The sequence below is a fragment of the Micropterus dolomieu genome, linkage group LG23, assembly GCF_021292245.1.
Source record: "Micropterus dolomieu isolate WLL.071019.BEF.003 ecotype Adirondacks linkage group LG23, ASM2129224v1, whole genome shotgun sequence".
Taxonomy (NCBI): Eukaryota; Metazoa; Chordata; class Actinopteri; order Centrarchiformes; family Centrarchidae; genus Micropterus; species Micropterus dolomieu.
In genome coordinates, this window is record NC_060172.1 from 10,924,847 (window position 1) to 10,952,626 (window position 27,780).

The window sequence follows — 27,780 nt, forward strand, 5'->3', positions numbered from 1 at the left end:
CCTTGAGATCCTCGGGCAGAGGTCTGTTGTCTGTTCCAGAGTCTCGACTGAAAACTAAAGGGGACAGAGCGTTTTCTGTCAGGGCCCCGAGGCTCTGGAACAGCCTGCCCGAGGAAATCAGGTCAGCTGAGTCAGTGAACTCTTAAGTCCCTTCTTAAAACATACTTTTATAGGAGAGCTTTTCCTGATCTTATTTGACTTTATTTTATCCCTTTTATTTTATTGTATTTTACTAATTTTATATTAATTTTTCATGCTCTTATCTTGTTTTTTTTGTATTATTCTTTACACTTGTTAAAGCACTTTGTAACTTGTTTTTGAAAAGTGCTCTACAAATAAGGATTATTATTATTACAGTTATTGACATGCACTTTAACACTAGAACCGCCTGGGTTCGTTGTATACCTATAACCGCCATAGTGGGTAACATTTACACGATATAAAAATGCAGTGATTTTGTCATTGTTTCTGCTACATGTTACTCCAACACACTTTGGGAAACATTCAGCACCTTGGCTGTGCATTTCCTATAAACACCATCCCCATATTTCAGGCATTTACAGAATGTTTATTCCATTTTATTCATTGTCTTCACCGTGCAGGTCGATCGCTTGCGCTGCGCATTTGTGAAGGGCACGTTCACATGCGACGGCGCTTTTGATGTCATCCACTCGCCGCTGTTTTAGATGTTATGGCCTAGTTATATTCTAAACACAGCTTGAATTTAAATGCAGCATACAATTTACAAAAACGACTGACTGTTGTAGTGTTTTATAGGCGGTAATAATAATAGCCTCATAATGTCGGCTAGTTCTTACTGTTCTGCTTGTTTTTTTGGACGCCATTGGGCATCCAGAGAGTAACACGTAGCTACAAAAGTTTGAAAGTCCAAATAAAAGTAGGCGATTTATTCGAAAAAAAACCCGATTATCATCAATTCCAAAATTAATAGTAGATTTTTACCCAATGGAAAAATGTATAATGATCACTTTTACTAAAGAATAGCCTACATAGCATTGTAAAAGTTATAGCCGATCAAAAAGCACACAAGGGAGCCGCACTTGAAGGGACCGCGGAACAAACCTCTATCACAGGGAAAAACTAGGCTACTGCAGCATTAGTTTTGATGATCATGTAGCCTACACAAAAGCTATAAGCAGCAGCTTTTATGCATGTTTACTTCATTCAAGTGGATCGCTGTCAGATAATGACCCGTCAAATGCAGAATCAACCTAGGACACATCGCTCATCCCCCACCGTCAGACTCCCCTTCACTCACTGCGCTGAACGAGTGTAATGCCTGTAGTGGAAAAGGTGTTTCCAATGGCAACAGAATGTTTATCTAAACGCGCGACATGAACAGCGCTAAAATGACTTCTCTATAGGGGTAAGTTATACCCGCTCGCGCTTATAGGTATAAATGCCCATTTTTTAAATCTGGCTTTATCTTGACATTTCTTAACATTAGGGGGTGCTACATAACACACTTTTAGGAAAAGTCAAAGACTGGGGGACTTGAATATTACATTGAAACAAAGATACATACAATCAAAAAACAGCCGTGGGTGAATTTGACCCGTTACCCGTGTTACATGCCTACCTGGACTGTAACAGTATTTATTATGGCTGCTAAAGATGGTGTTAGACTATTGTTGTTTTTGTTTATCTGTAAGTTTTGTGCTGTACCACAAATTGCCTCTCGGAGGACATTAAAGTTTTCTAAGTCTAAGACTGCATACCATTGCACATTACAGCTAAGGGAGACAGAAGCAGGGATCACACCTTGCTGAGAATGAAATGATGTGTTGGAGGAAACGTTTTAAAAACATTTGTTAGGGAGATGCTTGCCTGCTGACAAATGAGGCTTGTCCAAAGATATGGCTTTGAGTGGCTGCATCAAAGTGACAACCATTTAACACAGTAAAAGTGCTGAAATTAATGTCAATTGATAAATGCGACATTTGGTCAACCCCTGAATATGGGCAAACAAAACATTATATTTACCAGTTGCAATGTCCAGCGATTAAATGTACATTAGTGTGCCTTTTGTTTCCTTGGCCTTCGGTCTCAGCTGAGAAATAGGAAAGTGACTCTAAGCTGTCAAGACACAGACAGTTTGTTCAAGAGAGAGAATTGTGCTCAGTACTAATGTGTAATTGTTTGGGGAGCAGTAGGCCAATGCCACACCTCAGCTCTGGTGTGAGAGGCTCGGGGTAAGGGGAACGACACTGTCTCAAGTCCATCTCAGAATTATTAAGGCCTCTGAGGACCCATTTCCTTGAGTGGTTGAGATATGTCAGTGCTAAATAATGCCAAAGGCCGGTCATTTTTGGTTGAAGTACACCTCCGTGAAAACACTGTTAGTGCCTCAGCATCATCTACAGAATTGATTTTTCCATTATTGTGGCATGGTTTTATTGTGTCTTTGGCCAGACACAAATATCAGATCTTGAGTTATTTTCAAAAAGAATTTTAGTTTATGATTCAGACGCTATGAGACATCAGTGCCACAGGTGAATTACTAAATGGTTTGCTTAGAGAAGACTGTTTCTCCCCAATGATGACCATGGACGCTGACTTGCCGGTCTAGCTCACCTCTCTGAAATCGACTAAGCAAAATTTCAAGAAGGTATTATTATTTGATTAATCTACCAGGTGTGTAAAATCTGAAGGGTTAATCCTAAAGCTTTCTCAATAACATGGATGGAGATAAAACACTTGAGAGGATTTGGAGCGTACTTGGCTAAATGAGGTCTTGGGTAAGTACTTGGTCCATGACTGAAGTACAGACAAGAATGCTGATTGAGAGAGACCTCATATATTAAAGGAAAATGGGAATGACTGATTTAAGGATTTTTATTTTCATGGGATTTAATATTTTTTTAAAGAACAGTCCATCAACCATATCGACAATCTTGCTATCAAGCAAAACAGTGCCAGCTCTAGATTGCCACCACTTGAAGACGGTAGGGCACTGGTGTTCATTGGCATCAAAATGTAAAATGAAGCTTCTGTCTCTGCTAGCCTCAGCCAACTGAAAGGCAGCATGGCCTGGTAACCCTCATTACACTGTGGGTGGCAGCCATGTGGGACCATCCAATATGTCTGCCGCTGAGTGATTGCCTGTCCATTTTTGAGCAGCCTCCTCCTCCTCAACCATCTCCAGCTTCACAGGTCAACTGAGACATCTGCAATGTCCTCGCTGACATTCACAGACATGATGCGGACACATCAGCTCCATAACTAGTTGCAACGCTTCCCATGAGCCCTTTGGTGACTCACTATGATATGACATCCAGTTCAACATGCAGAGATAACTGCATGCCAATCATAATTATATTGGCAGAAATGCATTATGTGGAACCCTGTGGTACTGAAAATGCCAACAAGCTGCTGGGTTTCCCCGCTGGCAGCTAGATTACTTTTTTGTTGGATCCACTTTCTCTGACCTGCCTTCTCTGCCTCAGCTTTAGTTTGTGATTTCCTACATTTGCCAGAATTTTGCCACTCCCCACAGAGCTCAGTTGATAGAGAACCTGGCATCTTTTTCTTTCCAACAATAGATGTCTCCCTGTAAGAACTGTTGAATGTTGATGAATAACACTATTTGAGTCTCGAGGAACTAACAGCACATAATGACTCATCATTTATGTTGTATGTTGTTGATCACCTGTTTTATTGCAACTTTAACATGGGACTGACGCAAACACTGCGACTAAACAACAAAATCTCAAGATACAAGATATATCCCACTACCTGGTTTGTTAAATGTTTCTTAGGAATGGCAATGTCAGTCGGTTAGTCGGTTTTCCACTTTGTTCCACACTGAAATCTTTCAGCATAATACTGGATGGACTGCCATGAAATTTTGTACCCCTATTTTGTGGCCCCTACAGGAGGAATCCTACTGACTTTGGTAATCCTCTCGGTTTTCCTCTAGTGCCACCACGAGGTTTACATTTTTGTTTTATAGTGACATGTTTCAATAACTTTTGTATGGATTGCCAAAACATGTGGTACAGATATTCACGTCCACCATACAATAAACTTTGGTGATCCTCTGACTTTAACAATCATCAGGTCAAATATTACATTTGTTAGGCATTTACCTCATAGCACCATTTTTCTGTAGATTTGTGTTTTACCCCCGTACATCGCTTTTAAGATAATAAAAACAATTTCACACTTTATGACAATATCAGATATAGTGTTGTAGAGTGTATAGAGTGTTGGGGGGTGTGCACCTATGACATCAAAGTGTTATTACAATAATACAAAGTGTCAAATACAGGATTTATGTGTACACATTTTAACACACTCCTTGCAGTCTGTAATATAGTCTAAATATGAGTATATGTGTAAATACTTAATTGAATTATTGCAAATATGTATTTACTGGTGGTACTTTTCAGATAGTGTGTAGCTAGATTATTACTTCCTGGCCCTTTCTTTATGACTTTCATCTCCTTATGGTCATTGTGGAGCGCAGTAATACCTTTAGAAGAAAATATACCTCCACATTAAAAAGATGTGTTTGGCTCCAGAATACGCCTTTCCATGATGTTGAGTGCTATGCTATCACTGATGCTCTCTTAGGGTTGTATGTCGCATGATGACAGTTATTGTGTTGCTATCAAACTTAAATTAGTTAAAGCTGGCTGCTCCAATTTTAAAATGGACAAAATGAGCAAAGTGGGAAAAATATCACATTATCTGGCACACTGTGCATGAGTTAGTCTAGAGAATGTAACATTGAGGTACATCTAAATTCATAACATTCTTAAGTCACTTTACCAGATGTTGTTTATGTAATTTAACACCCCGACAAACATAATGGATATTTGTTTCTCTTCCCTTCCTTGCCTGTTTTATAGTGGGGGTTAAATGAATTGGCTGTCAGCACCGTTTATGGTATTTCATCAATTAAAAGTAATGCTAGCCTGCTGCCTAATTGTTTTATTTGCACAAGGTACACATTTATTATCCGTTTTCTTCATACAGGGATTAAGTGGCATTGTTCAGTCTGTGGCATGTTCATTTAAGGAATATTGTGTTGATGGGGGAGAGAGAGGTGAGGTGATGAGAGAGAAAGTATATGTGGGAGGAGGAATGTTGAATCCCTTCAAAGACAGCAGTGCATTCGTACTTTTGGGGTGGGCTTGTGTTTTTACAAAAAGACCTCCTGTTGGCCCTGACTACCACTAAAAAGATAATAGACTGCCCCAGAGGAGTGTGTGAAGCACATAACGTTGCTTTTCAAGGAAAATCTTTCGTTCCCACTGACATTGAAATGGCAGAAAAAAGAATATGGATAACCAAGCTCACAGAGAAGAAACAGAGGAAAATGACAAGCAGAACATTCAGTTCCTGAAAGGTGTTTGGAGAATTAATATCTTTTAATAAAGAATATAGTAAAATGGCTAATTGTAGGAGCTGGTCAGAAAGATATTGCCATTTAGAATTTCATATAGTAGTGAAAGTAGTAATTTTGTCATTTCCCCATGCCACTTTCTAAACCTTGCCAAGCACTTAAGAGCCATGTGTTGGGACTCTAATAGATTTTTTAAAGTGCTCTATTCTATCCCTCTAATGGGTAACTGATAAAAAAAAAAAAACTCAATCCCACTCTGATAGATTCATTTGGCAGTGGGTCTCTGATCTGTGCGGCACACTGTGGGTAAATGAAATCAACTGGCAGAATGTATTATGGCCATATGAGTCTGCTGCCTTCAATCTATATACACAGTAATAATGAAATACCCCTGATAGTTGAGAAGACAGGACATATGGCAGAAACTGTAAGTGGGTTGTTTTAACAGGAAAATATTGGCACTGCAGACCTGAGCTTTGCTTTATCAGGTCGAGCCCACACATCTCAAGTCCCGTTCACAGGGGACTGAAATTACTTGCCTTACTTGCCAACATACTGTACAGTTACAATTTTTAGTATCCACAGATATTGTCAATGACTATAATTCTCATTTACTTCAGTTAAAGCTCTTTGAGGAATGTGATTTTCTTTGTATTTTGCTTCTGTGAAATTATTTTAGTCATACTAGACTTTGTCATGAAGTATGGAGGTGGTCACAATTAGAATATTAGAATATTTTATTAATATGTTTACAGTTCAACATTGACAGCCTAGAGTTTATTTTCAGGCCTGTTAAAAATGTAGAAATGCACTTAAAACACGCAAAGCTATGTGTCTTAGTAGCCTATTTTAACTATTAACGTTACTTTATTTGTAGACAGCACAATACTGTTATAGTTTGAACTACAGTAAGCTATATTTCATATTCCGCACTGTATTACTCTAGTGTATTAGCATTTTACAGAGTACATTATTTTGAAAATAAGTTAAAAATCGCGTTTGTGTCACCCGACGCAGGCCTCCAAACCACACCCGACGCAGGCCTCCAAACCACACCCGACGCAGGCCTCCAAAAGACACGTGAAATGTGAAACGGGAAATGAGCACACAAAACAGCAGTTATTTGTTATTATAGAGATGGCAATTATAAAGACAAAGAATATGGGTGAAAGGATGAATTAGCACCCATATGGAGAGCTGGAGGTGAATAAAAAGGTGCAGCTCCCGACAGCCAGTTAATTCATGACTGTGAGGTTACAACTCACGGCCCACAAAAGGAGAACAACAAACGTACGTGTGTACATTTTCAGCTGAAGTCTGCGGCTTACTTTGGCTAGCCTTCAGCTCAACAATCAATGATGATTTTAGTTAAATGCTAAAGTTGCTGTTATTGTTACCTTGTCTGTGGTCCACTGGCAGAACCCCGGGGGCTTTCTGATCAGGTGCTGTTGCCGAGGCGACATAAGTTTCGTTTTACGGTGTTCGGACGGTAACATTACAGAGTTTCTTTACCTTGAAATAATAACATACTTTGGACACTTTCTTCTTTGTCCCTCGCTATTTTCTCTCTCTTCCTCCACTTTGCAAACAGCGCCATCATAATCACGTCCTGTTCACACAGTGCGTCAGTAATAAATGTACGTGCGAAACAGTGTGCTATATAGTTATATGGATTAAACGAAGCCTTGATGCAAAGAATTTGTGTCGATGCATTTTAGTAATCGATCGATGAATTGTTTCAGCCCTAGTGTGTATGTTTGTAGGACATGTATATAATAATGATAATAATAATTTACTCCTGCATCCTGCTCATTGCACTATTGTCTGTATTGTTTTTGTTTATAGTGTGTACATATATGTTCTGTAGTGTGTCTGTGTCTGCTGTAGTCTGTGTCTAATTTTATTATTGTATGACTAAGCACATAGTGAGCAATGTATGATCCAGTCAAATTCCTCATAGGTGTAATCATACCTGGCAAATGAAGCTAATTCTGATTCTGATAATAAAATCCTCCGCTTATAGAGACCATTTTCACCAAGACAGACATGATCACTATAAGGGGTTTCCACTGTATGACGATAAAGACAACCACTTGTTTGTTCCACACTTGCTAATAAAGATTACAATATATGGTTGATAGCTCCAAAAAGTTAGTACAGGGATGTGAAATTATTTTGACAGACTTACAGTTGTAGGTAAAGAGTGAACTTTCATGCTCATGCCATTAACACTTAAATCAGAGCTAGCAAGAGTTAACGGAAAATTCATGTTTATTAAAACTCAGGTCTTATTTACATGATTTTGGCCATCATTTCAAATCGGCAATGATAATAATTGATGGCGAAAACTACATAAATTAGAAGCAAGTTTTATGACATCAGAAATACCCTATAATTCTCTGTTTGATTTTGTGTTGCGATGATCTCAGTATTTTACTTTCAATTTCTTTCTTTGTCATGAAAAATGGAGGCAGTGATAGAATATTAGGTTGAATGAATGGAGATTTGCATGCGCTTCACAGAGAATTAGAAACTGACAAATGCTACTAAATGGCATTTTGTGAATCTGTTTTGTTACAGAAGTTAAAGGGAGACATATGAAAGTTTTTTCTTAACAGTGGCAACTGGACATCACATGATAATGGTACATTGATTCTGCCTTCATTTCCAACATTATCCAATACATCCTCATTAGGCAACCTTTTAACTAACCAACATCTTAAACAACAGCATACATACATTACATAAACATTATAATAATTCAAGCTGGACCATCATTATCCATTAGATTACATCAGCTACTGGTCATACCGGAACAAGTAAGTCTGTAGCAGCAAAACCTATGAGTGAGTCAAATTAAGCAAAAGCACATTTTATTGCTTATGAATTCAAACTTTCTTTTGTAACTTTTTTTTGTGATTCTTCTTTTAAGTTAAACGTTATATAGCCCCACTTGATGACTAATAACTGACTAATTCACTAATTTTGTGCAACTATTCTTCAGAAAATATATGTCTTTGGTATTATTATTTATCTATCTACTATTTATGAAGTAACTATTATTCTCAGCAGGCAAATTAGAAATAATCAGCAGAGATCTGAGTGTGAATCAGTCAGCATAGCTATAATCAGAATAGGTCTTTGCAGACTTCTTGATATGAGGCAAAGGAGCTATCAATCAGCCTACATAGATAGGTATTCTCTTTAATCCAATCAGATGGCATAATCAAGCACAATGCCTGTGATTCCTGCCAGCCTCGTGAGATTTGTTCCAATTGAGCGGTCTGTCAGAGAGGCTTTGATTGCATTTGGAGCTCAGGCTGATTTCGTTGAGGCATAAAGTGATGTTTTCTATCTGCGCCCTTTGGAGATTTACACTGACAATAGCCCCCAGTTCTGTTTATGAAGAGCGAGTGAAAATTTGCTTATTTCAAAAGGCCCTGGTTTTCAAGTGCCCGTGTTTATTTATTGTTCATCTCCATTGCTACTCTCTTCCCACTACCCACCTAGAGTATGATCCATAATTGACCTTATGAATGAGAGATGTGTTTTTTTTTATATAAAATGCTATTCTTGTGTTTGCAGTGAGTAAAAGTTAGATAACCATTATCAAACAATCATCACAGTGAATCCAGTATCCATGTTTCATCATCCTGTTTGCTTTAGCTCTCCCCATCATGCTTGTTCAGGTGATATCATAGTAGCAGTTTGGTGGGGAAAACCAAATCTTTTCACAACATGTGTTTGAGCACCAAGCCTGTTTTGAAACCCAGCTGTGAAAGGATTTTGGGAACAAAGCAGTGAGTGAACATTATTGACAGCCAGCAGGTTGCTCTGAGAGGTTACACTGACAACTAAGCAACACGAGCTAGGCCTTGGCCGACAATTTGTCCTCTCAATCTCAACCCCCGTACACACCCACACACACATTTGAAAAGTACAAAAACTTGCGGGGGCACATCACTTTGTGCATTTGAACACTGTAATTACTCATAATTCGTGACTGTGATACATTCATGTTGAGGTTGTATACATTCCATCTATCAAGTCTATTTTTATCTGTCATGTTTCCATGTTAACCAGTATTTTATAGAATCTTTGTGCATTTTATTTGTGCAATGTTAATGCCAAATTTCAACCTTACAAAGGCTGTGCCGAACAAAAATGTTTAAAAGTCAGAATATTTGAAAACTGCCAGTTATTCATCGTAGAAACATTCTCACATCCACATCATAAAATGTATTTTTTTTTTTTTTTTTTACATGATACCACAGAAGCCAAACCATCACAGTTTTGCAAAGAAAATGGTTAATATTTCCTTTATACTTAAAAGATTAGTTAAAATTTTGGTAAACATGTTTATATGGATTCCCAGAGCGAGTTGAGAATCATTGATATCCATCTCACATCTGAGCATTAGGAATGGAGCTGGAGTCACAATGTGGTTATCTTAGTTTAGCATACAGTAAAGACTGGAAATGGGGGAAAATATAATGCGCACATATGGCAATTATATTGATCCTCTCATCTCACTTTTGTTTTTTAAAAAAGCTGACCAATCTTCCCCCGTTTGGTTCTGGGTTTATTTGAAACTTTCTATTTTAATGAATTTACAATGTGAATACATGTTATGGCCTAAACCATTAATGTGTACCTTTAATGTGTAATAATAGATGGTACAAAGTTTCTAAAAATTGACAACTGATGACAGGAACTGGGTGACCCTAACCCATTGGCACAAGGAACATGCACATGAATATGACTGCTACTGTGGCATGATGATGAAGATACATGGAGTGATTCAAGGCTGTGTGGGGGGATAAGGGAGCACATACACACACACACACACACACACACACACACACACAGATAAACAGGTTGTGTGAGGCTGATACTGTACCTTGATTGCCTTCAGCGTAGGAGATGGTGGTGATGGTGGTGGTGGTGGTGGTGGCTGTGGTGGGTATAGGGGTAGTGGTGGGAGCATCTGGATGAAAGGACAAATACATGACAAACACAGGGGGGAAACAAATGAGTATAAAAGCCATGAAGATAAAGTAAAGTTGCTGTGAAGTGATGGTATCGCTGTCTGATATATGACCAACAGCTCATTGTGTGTCACTATGTGTGTGTGAGTTAAATGTCTGCTGTAGACTTTTTGATGAATTAGCAATTGCAGTCCATTAAATACTGTACACACCCCGATGAGACTGCAACACATCAGCTGGTCTCACACAGACTGAACTGATCAGAGATCTTGTTGGGGACCCTTTAATCTCTTTTATGTCTACTCACAGGCTACACACTATGACATGAAATACTGACAATGCTAGGGAGCACATGGCTGTTAGAAATGATTAACTGTCTAATGAGTAACACATGCTGGTGCTGTACTTATGCTGTCACGGTTATGTAGAGAGCTATCCTGAAAAATAAATGTGCCTGTGCATTCTATAATATCTCCAAGGAGAAATTGGTGAGGATACAAAAAAGGCTAAGTTTGATGTATAAACTCAAACTGATGACACAATAAATGGCAGTGCACAAAAACAGGAGGAAGGAAATAATATACACACATAGAAAATAAAACAAATAAATGAACAGCATCAGGCAGGGTTGTTGGGTACACAGACTTTGACCAGAGACCATTTTCCCTCCCACAGTTTTCCCTTTTTACTTCATTAGCCGGGTTAGACTCCCCACCCTGACAATGACCAGGGGGAAATATCAAAAGTGACATTTTCCCTGTTGAAGTGGCAGGGCTGCACTGATATGAAGCCACTGGCAGTGCTGCTTGGTTAGAGACCTCCCATGCTTCTCTAATTGCCCAGGAATGGACTGAAAAACCTGTTGGGGTTATTAAAAGGTGCTGAAAAAATAAGTAATTTGTGGCTGTTGATAAAAGCGAAGGCTAGTTACACTTAATGAAATAAGGTGTTATGAGAAGGTGAAGAAAGGAAATGTGTAGTGACAGAAGGGGGGGGGGGCAGACAAGGAGACAGACGAGGTGCTGTTTTTAGCACTTGCAAGTCATATTTTGCCTTTTATGCTATGGTACATGTTAGGACTTTGCATCAGCCATGTTTCAGTTTTACTGGACACACAAAGGTGGTTAGAAAACAGAACAAGCTGCAGCTCTAACACTTATTTCTTTCAGGTGGCACAGGTGACAAAATGTAGCCGCTATTACTTCCCTTGCACGTAGCCCATGTCAACATTTGCAGTACTAAACTGCTGTTGCTGTTTTCTTGTCTCAGTTTTGATTCACTACATAGAGCCATGTAGGAAATCGCACACCTATTCTAATGAGGTGCTGGCTCGCAGGTACACATCAAAGAAAAGAGAAGAAAGCCACACACTCACTCTCAGTCTTTTTTATTTTTTCAATTTTATGCCTCAACATGTCACCTTCTTGACGAAGAAGATGTGTTAGTGTTGACTTTTTTAGCATTCTGCATCTGCCATTGAATCATATTGGCTGGGTTTTGTTTCAGGTACTTAGCATGAAGTACACTGTTGAAATGTCACATGAATTTTAATGCATTTTTTTGCATAAGGAGTTTCTAACTGATTCTAAATAGCAGCTACATATTTCCAATCACAAATACTAACTGGATCAAACCATAGTGGACAGGAATCTAGTAATATAAAAAAGATTAACTATGGGGCTGGTAATGATCTATGTGTTTGTAATTGTATCCTTAATCCTACGAACATATATTGTCTGTGCGGCCTATAGCTCATTTTTAATAGTGTATCAAATTTGCAGCTGAAAAAGTCTCAAACAAATACACAAACACAAATTCTGTTTGAGCAACATTTCCTAAAGACCACATGCTTTAGAAAATTACTTTTTAAAAAGTAAACTACATATTTGCGTCCTGTTTTCGTATTCTTCATTGTCGGTTGCTTTTAGGAGTTTTATGTACTTCATATTATTTAGAAAAGGCCTGAGTTCTATGATTAACATTTATTGAACAAGAAGCACAACGTGGGTACTAAAATCTGTACAGTTTTCACAAAAAACTGTATTAAAGGAAGTAGCACCATGAATACCTTTTTATGTTAACAGTCATAAGTCACACTTATTGTCATTGTATTACTGAATATACACCAGGTATTCTTTATGTTTCAAGTGAAGGAATCCTTACTTTGAAATCACTGCAAATTAAATCCCAAAGTTACATTTAAGAGATAATAAAAGTTCCTGCTGCTTGTAATGTCTTCCCTAAGGGTACAGAAGTTGTTTGTCACATAAAAGTAGGGTAGATGTTGTTCAAAGTTTCTGCACAAATCTTTTCACAGTTGTTAGTTTAGAAAATCATCTATTTTCTGGACTTAAAGAAAAGTGTATCAAGTAATTAAAATACAAGGCAGACAGGGCCATGTGGCCCCTCAGAACTCAGCCTGAGGCAAATTTAAAAATGCAAATTAAGGCCTTCAGGTGATCTGGATCAGTATTCAAACTGTGCTGACGTACGATATGTTTTTAATCTATCAACGATTCCATTCTTTTAAAGACAACCTTGACAATACAAACGGCTGTACAGACCAATGCGCAGACAAAGGTGGGGAGAAATGATCCATTGGGAAGTCAGCTGGTAGATGAATCTTGAGCTGATGAGTTTCACACATGCTTGAGAGCCACAAAACTCCAGCTCGGGGGTGGTACTGCCTAATTGGTTTTATCTCATCATGAACTGTGAGAGTCCAGCAGATGTTTGGGATCATCAGTGTCAACAACTCATTAAAAACATATCTGTTAAAAATATTTAAAAATAAAGATTAAAAGAAAGACTAGTGTGATTGTCTGAATGTACACTATGCTTCCCTTTTTTGTGGCTAGCTGGTGCAATGTATCAAAGAACACTGGAGCTCATTGACTTTCAAATGTGACAGGCAGAAAGTGTTTTCCTCCCGCTGAGTCACCGGGCCTTGTTTACTGATGAGGCTTATGAATCAGTGTTTCTGGTCTGAACGAATGGAGCAGGCTCGTAGGAAGCTGCGAGACACAGCCTGACAGGAATCATTCCTGTTAAAGCCGGTGAGTTAAAGAACTCCACGTGAGCACCGGATGAGACACCCTGCATTTGCACAGTGCCAGTAATCACACCACACAATATGAAACCTGAAATAAACTAGCTCCAGCACAGAATAATTGATGATACATGCGAAAAATGTATAACTTGTAATAAATAATGTTTTTAAAACCTATTAACCGACAATACTTTATTCTAAGATGCACCCCTTAATGACAATGACTTAATTATCATTAAGTGAAACATAATGGTTAAGCTGTGGACAAAGGGTACTCAGGCATTATATATGTATAGTGTAATGTAGTACAACAAAGGATAGTGCAGTATTGCAATCCATCCAATATCCATTCTTGGTGGATGTGTACTACAGGCCTCAAGTTTCCACATCACACTTAAAATTGATTTAAGGTGAACACAAACAAACTTCCTCCCTTCAGCAGATGAATGTGAAAACAAACTCTGCACATACACCACTCTAGATGGTTGTCAAAAAGAAAAAAACAATTGATAGAGTAACAATTTGTTGGAACTAACAGAGTAAAGCATATTGTAAACTAATTTATTCTGCTGTACCCAGTCCTTTAAAATATGCCATTTCAAAAGTAGCTTAAACACTAAATGCTAAAACACTAACATGTATTTAATCTGGTATGCATGAACGCTTGCAGTTAGACCTCTGGAAAGTTTAAACAGTAAGGTGGCTTCAGGTTTTCTGTACTACTAACAGAAACTGTTGGATTAGCACTTTAAGAGAGCTAGAACACTACGCGGATAGAGTCTATCAAATTGTGATGACACAGTAATGTCAGAAAGATTTAGGTTTAATGGTAGAAGCTGTGGAAATCTCAAACCTTTTCTACCAAAGTCTTTAACAATCCTAATTTAATCTTGTGACAGACATGTCTTTTTGCACTTTATAGATATCTGAGCTACACCTTTCCTCCTTTACTTATAACATATTGTATATTTGAGTAACAGGTGTCGAAATTTGGATTGAGGTATTGCTTGTAGCTGAGGAGGAGGAGCATCTCTTAATATTGCCACAGAGTTTTTTGATACTACAACTGGGAGGCATCAAAGGTTGGACATTTTCACATCTAACACACTGGCAGAAATTGACATATTATGCAGTTTATTAACATTACACCGCTAAAATATAAAAAGAACAAAAGAACACATCCTTCAAATACTCCAATTATGATTCTTTATTGGCTACCTGGTTTGAATGAATTTTGATCTATTGGTTTCCGTCAAAGTAAGTTGCGTTTGGGCCTCATGTACATCTCAGAACTTTTAAAGGGCGGCCTGATTACAAAGATTAAAGGTGACCATGATTTCAGTTTTGGAGCAATCTACAGTAATCACATGAATGTTGGGTTCTTAGGTTATAGCAAGTGCCCAAATTTAAGGTCATACATTGATTTACAGTGGGAAATATCAGCTGCATAATTTAAGTGTTTAAAATGTCTTCTTAAGAGACAGACAGGATTCAAAAATTCAAAATATAAACCCCTTGCAAATTTGTTTTGGAAGTGACGTTACTTTTCCTCCTCATAATATTTTATACCAGCTATTTCACTTACACTCAAGTGCAATTTCAGCAAACTATGAGTGCTTGCAGCTTCAACAGTATGTTTTGGTACACTTTGCACTTCACTTTGGATGCCACTTAAAGAGCTAACAGTGACTTGCAACAGTGGCTGGTGGAGAAACTCCCATGTGCTTCAAGGGAGAAGGAGTGTAAAGTAAGTAAGAAGCCGAATGAGAGCAACAGGGTCACTAAACATGCTGCTAGTGTGCAATAAAGGCCAGTGCTGGTAAAGGAGCAGGGAGGAAGAGAATACAGTTATTGGGTGAGCAGCAGCCCGTTAACAACATAAAACCCCTCGGTGCTGGGTCTCACTTGACTGCAGGAGGAAAACCCTCATGGTTGTGTTTTCTTACCCTGTGAAGTAAGAGCGCCAGTGAGAGCTAGAGCAGTACAGCCTGCATTCTTTTCCCTTTTAACATTGTTAGTGTCAGCCAGTCTCACGGTGCTCTCCATCACTTAGGGTCACAATACTCAGGAATCAGATGTATTAGAGGGGATGCTGCCCATGGCTGCATTTGTTCTGGCTGTCAAGCAGGGGGAGTGTTGGGGGTGGAGGCGCGATGCGGACTTTATCATTGAATTACACAGTTCTAACGTACAGTTTGGTTCAGTTCTGTTGATATTGTGGGTATTTTTTAACTTTAAAAAAAAAAACAACAAAACAACATCATATAAGAGGTGTGGAAAACTTTTGAAGTATTGTGGTGCATTAAATCTAAACATAGTACATTATTTTAGACTGTCCACTTCTTTTATACAGTCTATGGTCTACATATAATCTTCTGTTTAGGTAAATGGTTGACTACAACGGTGCATGCATGGTGGTGGTAGTGTATGAGCGGGAGGAGGGGGGCTGCCTGTGTGTACGTGGTGGTGGCAGGGGGTCTGGAAAATAATGTGAGAATCAGCTTCTGACAGCATCCTGTCTTCCCATTAGCAAGGCGAAGGTTCGGCATGATTTGCTGTTGAATTACAGTGGACATTAGTAGTGTGGGGGCCACAGACACATCAAAGTCATCAAAAGACTAGCTCTAAAAGGATGGAGGCCTTCTGTGGTTTTAATGGTGGCTTTTTTTCTTTTTTTTTTTTGGTGTAAGGCTTTTAGTTGCCCGTGTGTTACATTACCGTGTTTATCTTTGTCTTTCTCTCACCGTTTGGGGGGGTTGTGTGGGTGGATGAGAGCGGGGCGACTTGCAGCCCTCACCAAGGGGTTTTGTTGTTTAGGCCCGGGGAGACCGAGACCTACAAAAAGCCTGCTTGAATTACCAGAAAATTCACACGAAGTTGTGCTTAATGGATCGCACAAATGTGAACAACAACATGGTTGCTCTCATTGGCGTTTATTTTTATGCATGCAGTAGTTGATGCAATTATAAACACATTTGCATGCACAGACACACACCTTTACCATACTAACATTCAAATCTTATCTTATCTATTAATAATTCCCATAATAATTACTCCAAACTTAAATATCAATTCTCATTTTAATACTCTGCCCTAAATCCTAAATCTAGATCTTAAAAATCCAAAACTATCTATAAAATTGAAACTGTCAAAAATCTTTTACCGTAGCTTAGAACTAAGAACGACATGTTAACCTGATTTTTACAATGATGGAACCAGAAGAATATACACACAGAGAGACTGACAATGCACTTAGTTAGTATAGATTAACAACTGTAATATAGCAGGTGGCAGTAAGCGGTTTCCTGATCTTTAGTGGTGCCTCTGTTGTTTTATTGCACTCATCATTAACACAGCAGCTTGCTCTGCTGTAAATAACATCCATTCAGCTGGTGTCCGTCAGGCATAGAGACCCCCCCTCCACATAAAAAAAGAAGCATTTTCGCTCTGCTAATTCCCTCTGACAATAGCAGCCAAATAATTTCTCTGCGGGCTCAGGGTCTACCAAAAGTGATAGCAAAGTAATTTTGGCCAGGGAAAATGAGCACATTAGCGTGTAATGCCCTGCTCAGGGAGAAAATGTTATTGGTATCAACAGTACAAAAGCATGTTAAGATAACGCGTATGAGGATGAGAGAACAACATAGAGAAAGAGAGGAGGATGCTACATCAACAGGAAGCCAAAGAAATCTGGCAGAAGTAGGTGGATGCAGTCAGCAGAACATACACAACACACTCAATCCCTAGATAAGTCTTGGCTGTGGTGCTTCATGCAATTAAAAAACAAAAATGGTTTGCACTATGCTGAATGACAGTGGTTAGCATTCAATTTTTTGAGTGTGATTTTTTCCTTATCTGGATGGAAGGTGTGGTATGCTGTACAGGTTGCAAAGCCCTTTGAGGTAAATTTATGATTTGTAAGTTTGGGCTTTATAAATAAAATTGACGTGACTTGACTTACGTCAGCATGTAATAAAATTATTATGTGGTCTATGGATCCCTATATTAAAAATTAAACCCAACGAGTCAGTGGAGCTGATATAATCAGGTTTACTTTTAGAACTAAACCACAATTTTGCAGTCTCGCCAACTACCTTTACCTTGTGGAAATAGCTGGCATGTGCTCTATTGGCTGGTAGCAGGAATTTGAGAAATGCTGTGATCCCCCATCCACCCCATCCCCCCGCACTGAAATGTTTGACAAGCACAAACACAAAAATTATGTGACACTTGCTGATTATTTTAAATACTTTTTAAAGTATTGTTTAATAAACTGTCCAATTATATTTTCTCAAAATCTGATTTTCCTACCTGATATTCTAAACGTTGTTTCAAGGCCCTTGTCACACTACCGTAACATGACTCAGACACTTAATCCCTCTACTATTTTTTAAAATCATTTTTGCCCTAAAAGTAAAAGAGTGAGTCTTCAGAATTCAAGTACAAGGTGTATGTAAATACACAATGTAAACTCCTCCTCAGGTCATTAAAATAACCAAACAATACTAAGAGTAAAACAGTACTGAGGACATGACCTTGTTGTCTTCTTTGGTGGCGAAAATAGCATTGCTTAAAAGAAAACTAAAGGAGCTTCTTTGGTGTGGGTGCATTGTTACAGGCACTGGAAAGAAGATAATAATGAGTTTGCAGGCTTATCTGCCTGCCTTATCTCGCCTGCATTTTTTCCCATTGTGTCAGTCTTAATGTGGCCTCAGGACCCCATTTATCTTGATACAGGTACAGGGCAGAAAGCGCATTCAAGTGAACAAAGTGGACAGGGTGAAGTGACAAGCTTTTGGTATTAGCCATATCCACAGTGCCATTGGAAACAGGGAAGGATAAAGAGTATACTGTACCTGCATTAAAACAAAGCTCTTATTTAAAAGTCAGTCTGCATACTTTGGATTATGCTAATCAACACAGTTTTCACTATGCTTTAGGTGCTAGCAATGAGCACCAGGGCCAACAACTCACCACCCTTGTAAATATCACCAGTCTACGTATAAATTATTTGAAAAATACTTACTCATTTTAAAAAATGTAAACTCATGATCACTGATTTAAACTTTTACACCAGAGACAATAAGAGGAACAGTTTAAAGATTTTTTAAAACATTAGAATAACTGAGATATGTATTATGTAAAAGGAAGCAAGCTAAACATTAGAAGTTTTGTATCTGATAGTGTCTTATGCTTAAGAATGCAAGTTACTATACCCAATATAGAAAAGTACTGACAAAAACGAATGAGAAAGAAAGAAAAGCAGATATAGAGATACAAGTAGAAAGATAATAAAGTGCTGAAGGGTCAGTCTTAAGGGTAATTTATACTTCTGCGTCGAATCGACGGTGTAGGCTACGGGGCTACGCAGAGGCCACGCCGTCGCCTGACGTGCACCTCCTCAAAAATGTAACTACACGTTGAGTCGACGTGGACCGTAAGCTCTGTGATTGGTCGGCTGGGTAGCCTCGCAATGCCTCCGAGCTGACCGGAAGTACCCAGCGCTTTGAAGTAACTTTTACTAGCGGCCAAAACGGCGGCTGTAACACAGTGAATCAATATATTTGACCGTCGCAACCCGAGCGAAATGACTCGTTTCGCTATCAGAATGTGATCCATTCGCTCGGTAACATTTGAAAAGGCTACACCAGCCGCAGGTTTACAATTTTACCCCCATTTACGTTAGCGGAGGGTTAAACTGGAAGTTAGCCTGCTCGGCTGGCAACAGTCAACACAGTGGACGCTGTAGCGCTACTGCCGACTAGTGTTTGGGGGTGTAATTGCAGAATGACGGACACACCTACGCACAAGTATAAATGCATGGCTACGTGTGTAGCCTACGGCGTAGGTACGCACGTAGACCCTACGCAGGAGTATAAATGGGCCTTAAGACCTGCATACCATAGACGTAGAGGATGTAGTCGTCGAAAGACTCCCCCACTGAGTTGGAGGCCACACAGCGGTAGGTTCCATTGTAAGACTTGTTTAGGTTTTCGATGTAAAGATCACCGCCGGTGATGACAGCATGGGATGGCACATCATCATCCACCTTCACCCAGTTCACCCGCTGTGGCCTGAAATGAAAACACCAGAGCATCAGTCAGAAAAACAGTCATAGAATGTAAGTGTTCAAGACTGTGATAATCAACTTATTCTAACAAGCGGAAATGTTTGCCTGAGACTGGCAAAAGAGGAAAGGTCAGTGGGTCACCAAAAACTTTAGGATTCATATTCATATTCTTATAGCCTTTACTATGATGACCCCCCCACTGTAGCAAGCACTGCAGCAGGCAAAAGAGTTCTCTACATAACACTTGAGAACTTTTCCCACATTAATCTGACCATAAGCTAGACAAATTTACCTCATTTTTTAAATTAATTTTCTAGAAATTGTTTGTCAGAAAAATAGGCTAATCAAAAATAGCTAAGTCCTGAAAAAGACATATTAAAATGACATTTGTCCCTTTGTGTATAGCTAAAAGCAACAATAACTGTGAAGCAGCTTTGTCTTCAAATTGCTGGCTTTCCACACTTGTAAACTTAGGAGTTTTGCTGTGTAGGTGGGATCCTACCAAGCGTCTGTATTTGTTCTCTTTTCTACCTTGACTGGAGGTTTATAACGGGGTGACAGATTCCATTTTTATGACAATGAGCTCAGAGCCACTGAGGGTGAAGAGAAAAGAAAAGACAAAACACCTCTATTTTGCTACTGAAACTTCCAATGGCCACTGCCAGCTACTGTTATTTCCCCTGAGTGTGTGCTGATGGTCTCTCTTGTTGCATTTTGTTGTGGTGTTTTAACTTGTTTCCCTCCATTTGAAAACATTTGGTGTGGAGGGAGCAAGCAAATGGGAGAGGGGGAAAAAAGCTGAGGCGAAAAATCCAGGAAAAGAAAATATGAAATAGCAGTTGGAGCTCAATAGCATAAACAAACAAACAAACCACAAGTGCATTTAATCGCTGTGGTAGACGGCTTGAAAGGGAGAGGGCTGTGTCTTTTACATGTGCTCTCTAGTGGAAATTAAATGAAAATAAATAATAAATATATACTGTAAATATAAGTCTTAACATAAGATAATTTGGAGTGAGAGATATGACCTAGAAAGTTCAGTTTTCTACGGGTGGATGGTATGTTGTGTGAAGGAAAAAGTGAATCCATAGAAAGAAGATAGACAGAGATAGACGAAAGAGGCAAGATGGGGCTGCAAGGAGAGAGGAAGGGCAGGCGTGTTGAATACAAATGGCTGCCTGCAGCCGCGGCCCCCTGTGCTATCTGCTGGTAATGACTGCACAACTCTCAGCAGCTCTAATGAAAATGACTTCCAATTCCCGGCTCACTGTATTGATTGTGTTTTCATCTTAATAAAATGAATACAGGTAGTGAGCTTGTCTCTATGCCACGTATGAAAACTGTGGGGGGCTGGTGGGGAGCATCAGTCTGAAGTACACTATAGTGTTTTGTCCTGTGTGTGTCTGTGTGTGTATTTGTGTGTTCTTGTACTTCTACACTTCAGAGAATCACACAAAGTTTTACAGGTTTTTTTTCTTCCGGAAAGTGAGGACAGTTTGGTGATGCTAGCTCTGACTTAGAGTAGCAGTTAGATTTGGGTCAAGTTAAAGGACAAGTCAAGCCAGTTTTGCTAACCCATGATTCCCTGCATACGCAAAGATCAGCACAGGGACTGACCTCATGCAAGACCTGTGACTGCACATATAATGAAATGGGCTCAGAGCTGGCTGCATAGGCAAATGCTATGGGGCTTATACTGTAGGGGCACACAAGCCCAAATACTTCACACGACATCTTGATGCAGGATAGAGATTCCATTTGTCTCTAATATAATTAACTGTTTATGTCTGTCATTTGTGACTATAGTAGGATATAACATTAGTCAGGAGTGACAGACACAAATAGCTAACTCTGTTGGGGACAAATGGAAGCTTGTTATTTAGCTGTATTTTGGGTTACCATTAAAATTTATTGCAACTGTTGTGTATCCAAGCTTATTACAGCTGTCTTCCTCTGCAAAAAAGCAAACTACAAATGTTTCAGAGCAACGTTTCAAGCCTTTCAGATGTCTTTTTAATGGAGTAAGCCTAATACTTGTCAATGACTGGCACATTTGAATAGACTTGCAAAAAAAACAACAACAAAAAAACAAAGACAAAAAGATGCAACACCCATGAGCTGGTCACATCACTCATTTCTGATGTAATATTCATAATTCCAGCTTCATCTTATGATTATTTTGTTCTGTTCAAATTTGAACTGCCTTGTCAACAAACTAATATGATTGATATTAACAGCACCAACTGTATTGATTTTTGGATAGTCCTCTTGCCAGGAGCATAAAACCTTCACTCCTTCACTCACCCCTGAGTGAAATGGCTTCATTTGCACACCATTACATGTCATTTCACAAAGGCCTGTCATCTAAAAAAAACAATACCTTGGTTTAAAGATAATACATGTGGAATAAAAGCTTAATGAATGGCAAAGCTTTCTGCTGCAAAGACCAGACATTTCAAAGAACTGATTAAGCCTGATAAAGTGGTGTTTTTGACATTGGGGCAAAAATGACTTTGGGTCTGTTCTTGTAACTCAACTCTGTGTAATATTTTAACTCTAATCACAAAATTGACTCCATCTGTGCACATCCAGTGTCATGAGTCCATCAACATACTCCCTCAGTCTCACACATTTACCTTCAGAAGATTAGCGCTTATCACTAAAAACACCCTGCCTATTCAGCCATCTTCCGGCTAAAATTCTTCTTGCCAGATATTAGAACCCGCTTCGCTCACTATCATTAATGCCTCTCTCTGCTCTGTCCTCCGCCTTTAAAGGAGTGCTAATTAAACACCTGCTGAAAATATCACACTGTAATTCTGATGTGTTTCATAATTACAGGCCAGTTTCAAATTTTCCCTTTGAAAGTCCTGAAAAAGAAAATAGCAGCCATTCAGTTAAGAGATAATGTATCCAGCAATGGTCAGTTTGAAATGTCTGGCCTTGGGTCTTTAGGCAACATTAAGTGGTTTAGTCAAAGTTCTCCTCTCTGCCATACGTACTTGTGTCAAGACAACCCTCTTATCCATGAGCTCTACTCCCAACTCTCTGATCTCCGCTCCCATCTAGAAGACTGGTTCTAGAGCCAGTGGTTAGTACAACCACATCTCAGGCCTGTCAACATCACATACGAACTTCAGATTCTTCTCCCAAAGTAACATTCCTAGAGCCAACTGTCATTGCTAATTCTATACATCCAAAGGCATTTATTAAGAATTTACACCGGGTTTTACACTGCCTGGGGGCTTTGCGCTTATTAGTTTTCTTATTATGTTGAAACTGAATACCGGTGATCTCTTGTGGCACAGAGCAGCAACCAACCCACCATCGACTTGTGAAGGTGAGGAAATAAAAACAAATGCAGTGTACGCAGAGAAAGTACTGACAAGCTGCTAATTCTGAGGACAGACAGTATTGACATCTACAGTATCTGAAACATGATGTATTATTAATACCATGTTGAATAAAACTACACAAAATAAGTGGTAACATTTTAACTTTGAATGTTTATTTTCAGTTGACAGCAGTTGAGCTTATTGGCAATCATATGGATATTATTGTTGATCTTACTGCAATCTATCCACACAAGTTTCAGATTTATTACTGTAGAAAATGTACTACATCAATTGTTTATTCACAACAGAATATAGGCATGTGCAAGTGTCCAGAGGCACAGCTTCTGCAAATGGTCTTGTGAATCACCTATATGCGCTTTAATATTTTACATTTTGTCTTTTCTTATAGTCAATTTCCCCCCACTGTTCTGTACTACATATCTATATTAATTTAATTTACCACTTTTTCCTTTTGCCCACACAATTGTATGTTTTAAAAAATTTAAAAAAAAAAAGTTGATGGACTGCAGGTCTGCTTTGAAGGAGACCACACTTCTGAGGTTACAGCTGCATACTCTTCTCTAGATTGTACCCTGAAAAAAGGTATCTATTGATATATATCCAAGAGGTGAAACATCTTCAAGTATCTTTAACCAAGTCGAGTTGCCCTTGATTTAAACTTCCTTGGAAGACAATGGGTAGTAAAACGTTAATGGTTTTCTATTATTTATGTCTGATTGCTGGAATTTTAATATGTTAATATTCGTTTATATTTGTATATGTTTATATTCTCATATAATGTAACTCAACAGTACTTGCTACTGCAAAAGTTCTTCTTAAATGCAAGGACAAAACAGTAAGACAGTTCCACACACTACTGCAACAAGACACTCACATTTACACACTAAGGAATTAAGTCTAGGTATTTGGATGAATACATAAATGTGCTGGTGCTTTCTCTGCCCATACCACATTTTTAATTAGTTAAATGTATGTGTGTGTGTGTGTGTGTCGTACTGGGGTTTGCCTTTGGCCTGACACGTCAGTTCCAGGTTCTCTCCTTCCCTGGTCAGACCCTGAGGAAATTCTACCACGATCTTCACCTCTGGTTTGTCTGAAAGAATGAGAGAGAAACAGAAAATTAGATGCGGGGACAACAAAACGATCATGGTATTATCTATCTTCAGTGTACATCTACTTTCCAAATCTATGTTCTTTCTGATTGATTCCTGTTTGCAGTCTTGCTTTTTGCAGCATACATAAACATGAAGGTACAAACTTTTGAAGCTCATTCCAGTTCTAAAAGTTATGTCCGTATGTATATAACAACTATGCATCATGACTCATGTTTAGTGGAAGCACTTCAAAAACTCTCCCAATATGTTTGCCTTGACACATTCTCAGAGGTGCTGCAGCAAACAGTAAGGATTCATGTCCAATCAGGACTGACGTAAAGCACTGCTGTTCAGGCAGAGCATGACATTGAGCTGATTGGCATCAGCTGATGTTTCTCCATAAGGATACCAGCTGACTTGAAGCATCCAATGATACTCATAGAGGTGTATGGCACAGATATCAAAACCTGCCTACTCATATTATTACTCAGCTGATATATCAGCTGCAGTTTGCTGCTACAGCTCCATCCAGTTTTACTGCAACAGCCTTACTTGGTCTGCTTTTACCAGTCGCTTTTGGTGGCTAATAACGATTTTCTTCACACTGAATATACAGTAAACTGCTCACCATAATGACAGATTTAAAGAATAAACAAATCAATTAGTGCAGAAACAAGAACAACAACCTTGATCAGCACCAACATTGTTGGAGTGAAAGAGAAGATCATGTCAAGGTGATAGCTAGATAACTTGACTACTGCCTTAACCTCAACCCGCTCATCATTAGATCGTCCATCCATCAAGTCACTCTTCAGCAGTGCCAAAGCTTTTGGGAATGATAGATGTGGTTAAGTGTTTGGTCACAGGTAGCCTAGAGTATGTCCGAAGACATTACCTGATAAAGTTGCTGCACAAAACAGAAGAAACTGCTGAAGACCTGAGGCAGCTGGAAAGAAAATGTAAGGAGGTTGTTTTGACAAATCAGTGGGGTGCTTTGACAGTTGATGCTGTTCTATTCTTTGCAAGCATGGAGGTTCTATTGTTTACATTCCGTTGACTGTTGCTGGTGTTATCAAAGCCATTTCTCATCTTGGTGTGAGAGATGATCCTTTATTCTGGACAGAAATGTTTTATTCAATCTATCATCTGGGTTGGGGACTGAATTCAATGTACACATACTGAAAGTAAGACTGAGACAAAACAAATGCAACAAAAGTCCTGCTCTGACTTTAAACATGGCTTATGCTTCAAAATAACAGGTACGTGTTTCCACCATAGACTGTATATAAAAATGGACGTAGCATCCGTGACGTCACCCATTGGTTTCTGAAGAGCCATTTTGAAGCTCAAAATTAGCGGAGCTGGCCGGCGCCATCTTGGTAGCGCGTCACTCCCAGATAACCAAAAATGGGCAAAGAGGCGGGTCGTAGGTGGAGCTGAGGTGACGTGTTGCTGAAACCACTCCCGCCTAGCTCGACGTGACCGAGTTAGCTCATGCTAAGGAGCAAATGCTACATGCAAGTCTGCGGTGCTGTACGTTGGAGGTTGGAACCTGTGGCTGGTTGTTACCAGTTTACCAACATTACCAGCTACAGTCAAGGTAAGACACTGGAGAATATTAAAATAACTCACATATCTGTTATTGACATTATACTTCACAAGGTTTTAAATGCTTTTTAATATATAAATGTGGTAACGTTATTTTGCAAGACTAAAGTTAGATTTTGTTGAGACCAACTATGAATTATTATTATTTATCTTAAGTTTACTTAACGTTACAGCTAAAACAAACAATTTCAAGCAAATCAATTTACATACCGTTGGTTACGAGCGGTTACGAGTCGTTTATTTGGACGTCACCTCAGTATGTTACTTGTAATAAACGTAAGCTAGCGGTCGAGTCCTCAGTTACATGATGGAAGCTGTATATCTTGTAAAACGTTAGCCATGGCTGCTATCACGTTAATTAATTCCCCACACCGCTATTTTGAGTAACGTTGCTGCTGTCGGCAGGGCTGTGTGGGATTATTGTCTGGAATAGGACACTTGAGAGAGAAAGGTACTTTTTATATTTGTCACAAGTTGGGCATTTTAACATGGGGGTCAATGGAGATTGACTCCCTTCTGCAGCCAGCCTCAAGTGGCCACTTGATGAATTGCAGTTTCAGATACTTCCGCATTGGTATCGGAAGTGAGAGCCGGAGGTTGCCGCTTGATTTCCACACAATGAGTGTTGTTAACAATCACCCCTTTATCAAAAGCAGGATTTGATCTAAAATGATGGCCTACATTTTTGGCAATACATTAATAGCTTAATTAACCTGAAGACCACACATGAATGATTTCAGCACATAATGTTCTAGCCTGGTTACTCAAATAACAATTTGACTGCTGAGTCACAACGGTGTAATGAAAGTTTTCTGATTCTGGTGTAAAATTATTCTTGTTCTTTTCCCTAATTTATAGCCTAAATGCACACCTTGTTACTTGCATTTGTCATCAGCCTTTAGACACAGGACTCAGGCCTGAGTTATGATTTCAAAGCCAGCAGAAAAGTTCCACACTGTTGTCCGACCTTCTCTGCAACAAACAACATGTTTGACCATCCATCTGTCTAAATCACACCCTGTCAGTGGCCGGCTCTCTGTCTTGGAGATGGACAGCAGATGGGCAAAAAGCCAAGTCTTCTGCTCAGTGGGTATGCCCGGGTTTAGACAGCAACCCTTTGGTTTTGTTTCCACTCCAGGCACTACATGGCGTCCTGCAACTTTTTCTTCACTCACGTCATCTGACCTTGTCATCTCGGATCCATAAACATGAAGGACGCCAGGCATCTGTAGGTTGTTTTGATAGCCTCAAGTAGTTATGGCTGAGCTTTCTTGTCTCTGCTTGATGGAAAAAACACATACCGCACTGCCACTGGATACTGCCACGTTAGTGAAAATGAAATAGTGTCTACTGTATGCAAGAGGGCCGTTATCATTATGCTAACTGAATTATTTGCTTTAGTGTGTGCCTCACCTCATAAGCACTCAAGAAGGCACTATCCATCTCTCTGCAGCAAGCTGACCTTAAGGGAAAAACAACCAGGCAACGGAGCAAAACAGCTTGCTTTGCTTATACACATGAAAATTACCAGCTTATAATTATGCTGCCCCCTGACAATGGCCTTTTTGTTGTCGATTCTTACTACACAATACACTTCATTCCACTCACAAATTGCCCACACAGTGAGTGATTAAATGTAAATCACCTCATCTATCTCAGTAATCAGTAAACAATCTTGCGTGTCACTGTGTAGTAATAGCAAAAGTATGCTTTATTACGGGTCCTGACGTTTATAATTTGCTTTGGAAGGAACAGATATGCAACTGGATTATCAGGTTTGTAGAAAGGACCATGTAATTAGTTACTAACTTTAGGTAAAATAGAGAATTAGCTTTTTATTAGATCTACCTCTTAGAATATGTGGAACATAAATACTGTCTAAGTGTTAAGTGTTCCACCTGGACAATTTTGGCAGTAGGACAGATGTTGTCTGCTAACCCATGCTAGTTGAGATAGCCTCTGGGTGTTTAGCTTAATATATCGAGCATTGTTAGCATGGCTAAGGCAAATGGACAAAAGCTGAGCTGGAGGAGTCTTCAGCTCTTATTCACGTATTGTGAAATGGACAAAAACTGCACACGTCAAACATGCCATTTAATAAATAAACCATATGCAACTGCATCACACAAATAAGTATATTATTATTATATTATGGATATATTAATATTTATGTTTTTAATTTTGTTTATATTTTTTGACCCTGTGCCAACAGTGTAATGCTTACAATAAGTATGATGGCCAATT

At 39.0% G+C, this 27,780-nt stretch overlaps 1 protein-coding gene across 5 annotated transcripts in view; it reads right to left on the reverse strand.

The window, feature by feature from the left end:
• The window catches only part of cadm1a (cell adhesion molecule 1a), a 370,054-nt gene that overhangs the window by 36,210 nt on the left and 306,064 nt on the right, over positions 1–27,780 (reverse strand). For all 5 annotated transcript variants that reach the window (XM_046039204.1, XM_046039206.1, XM_046039207.1 and 2 more), the window contains 3 exons: positions 23,831–23,927; positions 19,310–19,482; positions 10,272–10,358 (listed from right to left, as the gene is read on the reverse strand). In XM_046039204.1, the coding sequence (XP_045895160.1) occupies positions 10,272–10,358; positions 19,310–19,482; positions 23,831–23,927 (357 nt within the window). The remainder of the gene's footprint in view (positions 1–10,271; positions 10,359–19,309; positions 19,483–23,830; positions 23,928–27,780) is intronic.